The 9742-nt window shown below is 39.1% G+C and overlaps 1 protein-coding gene across 1 annotated transcript in view; it reads right to left on the minus strand.

The window, feature by feature from the left end:
- Nucleotides 1-2770: 2770 nt before the first annotated feature.
- The window catches only part of APOO (apolipoprotein O), a gene marked incomplete at its 5' end in the record, with an annotated part of 25618 nt that continues 18646 nt past the window's right edge, over nt 2771-9742 (minus strand). Inside the window, 2 exons of the mRNA XM_008936155.1 lie at nt 2771-3090; nt 6017-6112. Of these exons, the coding sequence (XP_008934403.1) occupies nt 6044-6112 (69 nt within the window). The remainder of the gene's footprint in view (nt 3091-6016; nt 6113-9742) is intronic.

Consider the following 9742-nt stretch of genomic DNA (forward strand, 5'->3'; position numbering starts at 1 on the left):
AGCTTGGGATCTGTGGGAAAGCACAAAAATAACCCTACAAAACAAAAAAAAGGAAAAAGAAATGTGTGCAGCAGGAGCTCATATTTGTTCTGAAGCAGATGTGCTCATACTGAGATTTTTCTGCCAGGGCTAATAAAAAAAGCAGTAGCAAGCCCCTTCAACTCCCCTCAGGACGTTCTTTTCTCTAGGTCTAAGATGGGATTCCATCCATATCAATCTTGGTCTTTATTGCAGTGCTGTTACAGCTCTCTAGGAAGGCTACATATGCAATGAAGAATGCACCAAGACATTCCAGTTACCACCTCTGCTAAGCCTGGGTCTGGGGCCTTCTGCAGTTAGAGCACTAAGCCTAACATGGATTTGTGCAGTGAACGCTTGTGTCAAAATACTGTTTTTATTCAAGGCTGCAAGATTGTGCATTATTTTCCTAGGCTAACAGTATCATTTCAGGTTGGTGATGCTCTTTCTAGCAAAAGAAGAGGCTGCACTGTCCACTTTTACTCAAGCAGCTAACATACTAGCTACAGGAATTGCCCCCCCCATCGCTGAGGGTTAGGTAGGCCAACCTGACAATCTCCAGTTCCACAGTTTTCACATGCTGCAAAGATTAAAATTGTGTTTTTAAGAGCAAGAACAGCAACCTGGCCCCAATGTATCTGCTAACAGCCCCTATGGCCAAGGAAGCTGAGATGAGAACACTGTTTCCTCAGGTGCAGAGTCTCCAGTTACCAAGCTGAAAGGCTTTGAGTGGAAGGATAACCAAACTGATGACACGAAACTTGGGCAGGGAATGTACCTGGTTTAGCTTGTGTGGTAAAACCCACATGCAAAGTCTGGCAAATGAAAACACATACATGTACAAATTAGTTCCACACATCTGTGTCTGTGTACATGCACACACACAGTGGTCATCTGCTCTCCTGCTCCTCATGAGGACAACCTGTGACAAATGAGATGGATGTTTACAATCTCTTCACTCCTACACCAGTATGGATTTTTTTTTCTTTTTTTTTTAATTTCCTGTACTTGTGAAAAACAGAAGATGTAAGGAAAGGGTATCAACTAAGTGCATCTTGCTCACATTTTGGAACCACCTACCTGCCATGTGTGTATGCAGGTGTTGAAGGCAGTCATTTCCTGCTAGATCAAAGCATTTTATTTTGATGTCTATCATTCAGCGGTTTTTAAGCAGCAATGTAAATATGTAGTAGGAAGATATGATCAAGTAAAAAGCATTAAAGTGATACTTACTTAGCCCACTTTAAAAAAATATGTACACATACATAAACTAATAAAGATTAAAAGCTGCTGTGTTTGTGGATTGGACTGAACATGAAAAATCTCACTTTGCTCTCACAGTCAGTAAAAAGAAAAAACAGCTAACAACTGCATCAAAACGAAGGATGAACAAAGCACATCTTGGTGCAGTCTGAGAGTGAAAACACCTGAATTACCAAGGAAACATGTTCTTAAATGCCAATGTGGCATGTGCAAAATATTACTTGAAAAAAGTACAGGCATCTAAAGCTGTATTCCTAACTTGGTGATAATAATTTTCACTAGGACATGAGAACATGTAAGTGAAGGACTGTCCTTAAGGGAAGAAACAAATCTGTGCTTGTATTAAAAGAGCAGTGTAACAGAGCAGTTACAGCTGTGACTTGATACTTCCCAACTTTTCTTTCCACTATTGACAAAAACATTACTTTGATCCTCCCCACTCTGTTTTGAACTATACTGGAGAATTTAAAGTAAAAACTCCAAATGCCATGCAGGAACTCTGCTCCCTTTGCTAAATCAACATCCATCTTTACCAGCCTAAAACAATCACCGACTGAACACGTTGGGAGGTACTGTTTTTCTGCCTGAGGCACCCACATGCCTTATGCTGGTATTAAAAAAGAGTTGGCCCATTTTAAAATGCCCACACAGACTGGTATTCACATTGCCAAGGCCTGTTTGGTTTCCTCTAAAAGTCTATGGAGCATGCTTAGCTGAAATACCTAACTAATAACAATTATATTCAAAATGCTTTTAAACATCTTTTACTTTATATTTTCTTCCTTGTTCTTTTTAGAAAGCTGCAAGCACATATTTAATTTCATCCTTTCCTCATTCTGCATATTCACTGATTAATGTAGGAACATTTACAACTCACTAACACAGCTTCAAATGCTCCAAGTTACTTGGATTACAGTAACTTGTGAAGCATCATGCCCCAAAAGAGACACTCATGGAAATGGCAACAAATGATGTAAGGGCTTTATTGTGCAGAGATTTCAAAATGCTGGAAATCCTTCTGTATTTCCCCCCTTTGCTTCACTCTTCCCTCCCCTTGCTGCAAACAAGGAAACAGACAAGTTATTCTATAGCTGGTTCCCACCACTGCAACATTCTGGTTCCCACTGAGCTGTGCATTCAAGCAAAAACAAGAACAAACATTAAATGCCTCTATTCCCATCCATCTACTAGGCAGGAACTCACAGATGCTTCATTATATACCTCCTGCTGGCACTGATGAGGCAGAAGATTTGCATAGAAAGGAGGGGGAGACTCGGACAAAACACAAGAGTCATTGTAATTGTTCTCATTCCTAATTCTATTAGCTCATGTTAGCCAAAACATCATGCTACTTTAAGCTTTTCCTCACTGCTGAAAAATGCAGGCACCGTCATAACAGCATCTCCAGAACCTTTCCCAGACTGTGCAAACGTCACGTACACGAGCTTGAAGACGACGTGAGGAAGGCAAAAAACCCAAGACCACTCTGTGTAACTGGAATTTTATTTTATATATAAATAACAAGAGATTGCGGAATTCTGAGACTTGCTGCTTGGCAGTGCTGATCCTGCAATGGGACAAGCAGGGGCAGACATGAGTCCTGCCCTGGAACTGAGGACAAGGGCTCAAGACTGACCCAAAACATGTAGTGTCCTTTTTGCAGAGTCCATATCAGAAGCCCAAGCAGCACACCATCAGTCTTTCCTGAGGCAGAAGGCAGATCAGTCACATTCAAAATCAAAATGGATTCAGATGGTTTTCCTCTTTTTCTTTGGAAATTGTTGCTCATATATATATATTTTTATTCACCTGTAAGCAAAGAAAAGGGTCAGACTATAAGGGGAACAGGAAAAGAGGGGAAAAAGCAGAATTAAATATCATAGGCCTTTTCTTTCCGCTCAAGGTGCAATTACAACTTTTTTGCTTTGATGTGCCAAGTTGATCAAAACCTACTTGAGGAACACTCTCAATACCAATTGACTTGGAGTAAAGACAGTTAACTCTTCATACTACTGATATTAGAACACTAATGAATGGGTCTGCTCTAGGAAATTCAATTCCTATAGTTGAACTGTATGGAAAGAGAACACAGCAACAAAACACCAACTGAAATTTTGTGTAATAATCCAGTTTTCTCAAAAATATTTCTTTTTTATTCCCATCAAATGCATTTTTCCCTATTCTTGCTTACTCTGGTGTAAAGCTAGAACCCAAAGAGAATGAAAACGAGACATGCTGTCTTCATGGAACAACAGAAAGCCATGTCACTTCCTTGCAACTGTTCAGCACAACAGCTGGATAAAATTACAGCTTACTTCTCCCATGATGGGATGTGGTTTGAGTTGTAGTTTGCATATAATTATTGAGGACCAACATACTATAATAAAGGAGGTGCAATGCTGCTGGATTTGGAATGGAGAAATATGTTACTGTCTCCAACCCAAAACGATTTTGTCCTGGCTGATCATGCACAATTCAGAGACTCAAGCTGAGGCAAATCTTTGAGGAAAGCTGAGATTGTATTTACTTTAGTAACCAGATTCAACTAGGAATATTGCCAACAGTTGAAAATACAGTGAGAGTTTCAAGACTGATCTCATTCAGAATAAACAAACACATCTTTTCAAAGATCACACAGCCTTCTCCAACCTTTGGGATCACCCAGATCCAACAACACATCTGGACTTCAGTATGGAGTTGAATAACCAGATTTGCTCTCAGGCAGCAGCAACAAACGGCCACCCCCGCAGAACAGCTGCAAACTGATACTGAAATGACCTTCCACCATCTGGTTGCTCCAAGTCAAGAATCTAGTGCCTCCACTTATGTACCTTCTCCAGAAACAAGCGAGTAGACTTCAAAGCCAGCAGCATCTAGGTACTTTAACCCTGAGCAATTATAATCACGCTTTAAAAAGGAAGACAGTAGAACATCTGAGAGAGCAGCTGTTACTGGGGTTTTCCTCAGAGCTTACTTGTATAGCATGACTGTATTTATGATTAAAATCCTGAGGACAAAGGCTCTGTATAACAACTTCAGCATAAAGTCTTCCTGATAGCTTTTGCTCCTTTCCTTTTCTTCCACCCACCTGCCCATAATACGCCTTAAGCAAAAAGCACTAGCATTTCAAAAAGTGAATAATGACCTATCAGAAATTATATTCATGTAGTAAGAAATGATAGAAGAAAATAAAAGCTATTTATGGGTTTCTGTTTCTAATGAACCTTCATATTTGTACAGTGTCCCACATGCATAAACAAGAGTTAATTGTTTCTGACTTTTTATCATTTAGTAGCTCTGTCCTATTTCAAAACAAGCACAGTATTTTAGTAAATTTTAGAGAAGCTTTTCTTCCTCTTGGTTTTCCTGGGCATCTGTACTCAAAAGAAAACTGTTCTTCCTTTTTTTATTTTTTAATTTTTATTTTACAAGGCTATTTTATTAAACACTTGGAAAACAAGTATCCTTAAAGATTTTGAGTTCATATGTCTGAAGGAAAAACTGATGTACTCAGTAAATCAACCAGTCAACATACCTTGCTGCCCTTGTGAGAATTAGCTATAGCAATTAAAACTGCATTAAAGGAAACACATTAGAAACTCGTTTTGCTTTTAAAGCTGAACGTGTGACAGCAGAATGCTGTTGCTCAGCAGATGTGTGCCTTCTATCACATCTGCAAACATTTGTGACTGCTGATGAAAAAAAAAGAAAAAAAAATGGTGCCGTTTTCTAAATTCAGATTTATACAGTTGGCAGTTAAGGGGAAAAAAAAAAACCTTTTATGGTAAGTGGAACACTGCATACAAAAATAATTAGCAGTCCCAACAATGCCAGGATCACTTTCTGATGAAAAACAAAACAATGTGAAAATAGTATAGGGCAAAGACAAGCAACTGGAAAACATGTTCAGAAAATAACATCCTTTATCAACCGATAACAGAGCAGACATTATCTGGTATTTTTTACTTTAGCAATAATAAGCCTCAAATACTGAGCAGTTTTTGTCCTATGAAACTGAACAAGCTTAAAAAAGCTGAGAGGGTGTTTTTGTTTTGTTTTTCTAGACACTTACAGCCACAGGACTTGCTTGAGTTTAGAAAGCAGCCCAGCAGCCAAGTCAGACACAGAACTGGCATCTCAGCTCGAGTTCCTGCCTTGGAGAACTGGGAAATGCTGCCTCCATTTCCTCCATCATTTGTTCCTGACTGATGAAACATCTCATCAGTGAGGTGCACCAACGTGAAAGGTCAGGCACATCGTGGACTCTTACATGCTGCAAGGTAATGCTCTACCCTAGCGCTGAAAAACCTTTAGAGAAAATGTATCAGCAGGCAAGAGATTTCTTTCTCCACCCTCATACCCACACAGGGGTGACACAGAAGGCAAAGAGGATTTTTGGTGCAGGAGGCAGAAATGGGAAGGGAAGAAGGAAAAAAACCCCAAACCTTAACCAATAATACAATTGAGGCCTTGCTCAATTAACTCAGAACCCTTGGAGTAGACATATTTACTTTCCATGCTCTAAAGATCAAGAATTTGGATTAGTTAACTTGCATAGCGTTAAGGAGCGCACACATTCTTGAAAAATGTTAAGACAACTAAAGACAGAGTGGAAGACAGGTAATAATTTTATCAATGTGAATAAGATAACTACAAGTGAAACTTGCAGATATTCAGCTTTTCCAGTGTATTTTGCTGCTGTAGCCACATACTACTACCGGTCTTTATCCTCTACCTGTTTGATGCCAAGTAGTCTGGTGTTCTACTTTCGGGCTCGCTCTTCATTTGAAGCAGCATGGATTTCCAGGTGCTTGTCACCATCTGCACCAACCTTGAGGAGGGAAAGATAGGCACAAAATTTAAGTTGGGGCAATCCATGACTAATATTTTTTGCCAGAACAGAAATCCTCTTCAAAAGCTGAAACAAAAACGTCTTGTAAAGTCAACTGGTTGATGAGACTAATTCAGTATAATATACTCCAATATGATCTTCTCACAAATGGCTTCTGGATTTTGGTCTTCCTGTAGTTAGCTAAGCAATTAAAGGATCTGAAAGACAAGTAGTTCAACAGAAATGCTTTAATTGACTCATTTTGCCTGCACTAATAACAGAGGATGAATTCCCACAGAGTAGTTGCTATTTTGCATTCTCTGAATTCTGTGCAGCTTTATACAATAGGTCTCTTTTAGTACATATCCTTTGAGAGAATGTTTTCACACTTTCCCCAAAATAAATGGTAGAAACCAAAGAACAAAAAAAGGTTTGTTAGAGAGTCTTGTCTATCTATTTGCCAAGTATGCTATAACAAATGGGCATTTCATTATAGTTTTAAACATTTCAGTTAAAAAAAAAAGCCACACATGTGGCTGGGGCACTGAAGCACATGACACACAAAGACAGGCTGAGACATGTGGGTCTGTTCAGCCCGGAGAAGCCCAGACAAAGGGAGAACCTAATTGCTACCCTCAACTTCTTAACGGGCATTTATACATTTGGAAGAACAAGGATCTTAGAGGTTCACATCAAAAAAACCACAGAGCAAGCGACACAGGAGCATGGCAAATTTCTATTAGATCTTGCTAAGTATTACGCCACTGATCAAGCACTGGAGAACTGGAGTTTTCCAGAGGATGTTCTGAATCTCCATCCTTCAGCACCTGACTGACCGTACAAGGCCTGAGCCACCAAATGTAACTTCGGAGCTGCCTCTGCTTTGAACAGGGAGTTGGATGAAACGATCAGAGGTCACACCCAGACTCAATTATTCTTAAATTCTACACATGAAAATTAAATGGCATTTTCTTTATAGTCTAAAATACATTTTTAACAATGTGACTTAAATGTGATGGACAAATCTAGCAGAAGAAGCCAGGAGAGACTGGAAAGCATAAATGTTTCACACGATGGGTCAAATTTATGCCCCAGCACAAATACTATGCATTAAGGCTATGAAACTGTGCATAAGCTGTGCTGGAGATACAGACTCAATACATCAAGATTCAATCACAAAGATAATTCCTAAATCTCTTATTCAAAATATGCCTAGCAAGACCTTTTGAGAGGAAATTATTTCTTTCAAAAACCTCTTTTGTTTTGATCACTACCCTGGATATTTCATAGTGTAGGAAGTCACATCCACAAAACCAAACCCATTTCAAAATAGTGATCTACTCTGCGATTTTCCCATACAGGAACTTGGGAATTATGACATTTTATTGTAATTTATAATGAATAATCTGACTCACAATTCCTCATCTCAGGGATTACTCAATCCTGAACAAATGAACTAAAAATAAATTGTTCAGAGAGTTTTGTGTTTTTCCACTTGCTTGTTTTAACTTGTAAAAAGCAGATATCTAGGTAAGATTTTTTCTTTTGTCCTTAAAGAGGAAAAAAATCCAAAGCAACACAGCCACACACAAACACACAGGAAAAGGGGGCTCTTGCTCAGTTCCTTACTTTGTGTGAGCTCAGTAGATCTCACCACCAAGGGCTTGTCTTCACCATATATATTAAACTCGAATTATTCAATTCAAGGCAATCCACTGCTGAACTATCTTTCCTCTCACAAACTCATTTGCTGGATTAGCCACTAATAAGTTCTTTTAACTCCCTCCACCCACTGCGTGTGTCCACTATGTAAACAGCGAGCCCAAGTGAGACTATCAAGTGGCCAGAAAAGGACTGCATTTGAGCTGGCACAGGAAATACACACACCTAGATTTACCACAGAGTGTCAAAGTCCTCTAGCCACAGTCAAAACCAGATCAGAAGCAAAAAATGTGTTTAGATCAATGACCTGGAAAGCAGACGACCTCTGTGCCGTGATGCCCTCTCATAATTAGAAGCAGGCAGATATTCAAGACAGTCTTTCTACTTTCTGGCTCAGCACAACCACTCCATAATATATCTGAGTGGCCAGAGGAATTCACACATCAGAGCTCTGTCCCACGGCAGAAGGGGAAATATTTTGCATTCTTATGCTTTGGACAGTTTCAACCAAAACGTGACTGACAAGAAATCTCTTTAACTAATTCCCTAATGAAAGTCATTAGTAAAAAGTTCAATACACTGGGATTCCATGGGATTAATAAAACCTCAATCATTATCTGAAATTGAAAATAATACTGGAAGGAGACTGCACACCATGCATTTTGTTAGGTTTCAACACGAGTGATTAAAAAACACCTCAGTGTAGCTCACAGTATTTAACAGGGATACACTGAGACCTAAAATGTAAAGAATACATTAAAAATACCCTGCAATTATTTCTTTGAACATTCTCCTTCCATACGGAGAAAAATGCCCAGAAGTAACCTAGCCTGGTGTGTGGTGGGATTTTTCTCACTTTACAGCCAAGCCAAATGCAGAAGTCTGTTCCTGTTGCTGCTTCTGAAGGTCTGGCAGATGGCCAGGCCCTCTTACACTGGCACCCGGCCTCAGAGATAATAGCTCCAAAGGTAGATACACATCTCTCTCACGCTTCCGGAAAACTCTTGAAACATAGAGTCTGCCCACCAGATAAAACCAATAGAAAAACAAAACAAAAAAGCCCAACATCCACAAAAGAAAAACAAAGGCTCATCTGGGCTCACAGATTAATAATTTACCTTTTGTCCTGTCCTCTTTTGTTTGCAGTGTATTGCTTAGAATAAAGAGAACGTCACTGGTTTGCCTTACTTCTCCTCCTCCAGTCAATCAGTAACTTGCTCTCCTTCTAGTTTTCGTTGAACTTGAACTTAACTCTCTCAGAAACATGGAGCACTTTTAAAAATATTACAACTCTAAGTTGCCCTTAAGAAGCCCAACCTTTTGCAAAGTAGATTCTGTCTTTCCCACCTCTAACACATTTAAATTCACCAATGCTCATACTAAGGCTCCAATCCAAAAGAAGCAATAATTTTTACAAGTTTTACTCTGTTGTTTTTCTCAGTACCAGGAAAGCATGTGTAAAGGGAGAGAATATGACAGGGAAGAGTATTTTGTGTCAGAAGTGATGTTCACCTTTTCGTTCAGATAACCAAAGTTTTGCTTATCTGTTCAGAAGCTACCAAAGACAAGTCCTAGAGGCACTTGCTGTAGAAAGAAGCTCTCTTAGCTGCTTGTATTTTAAAGGATTCTAAAAAAAAAAGTGACTTAAGATACAATTTAAGGCTTGCAACAGTGACAGTCTATGATGCTGATGGTAAAACTCCCCTGTCAACACACTGAAACCACAACTTCCACCAGAGCTTTCAGGTGAGGAAAGCTCAGGTCCACAATTTCATGGATATTTATTCTGCACAAGCAAAGGGAAACAGTGCCCAAAGATGAGCAGTCTTTGCACTTGGAATCACTTTGTCACCAGCTAACACTTCATAAACCACCCAGAGATAACCATGCAAATATTTATAGGTTTTAAAACTGTATGTGTGCAATAAATATATATATATATAGATTAAAAAAAATATTAGTATTGGT

Source organism: Merops nubicus, unplaced genomic scaffold (genome assembly GCF_000691845.1).
Source record: "Merops nubicus isolate BGI_N331 unplaced genomic scaffold, ASM69184v1 scaffold14622, whole genome shotgun sequence".
NCBI lineage: Eukaryota > Metazoa > Chordata > Aves > Coraciiformes > Meropidae > Merops > Merops nubicus.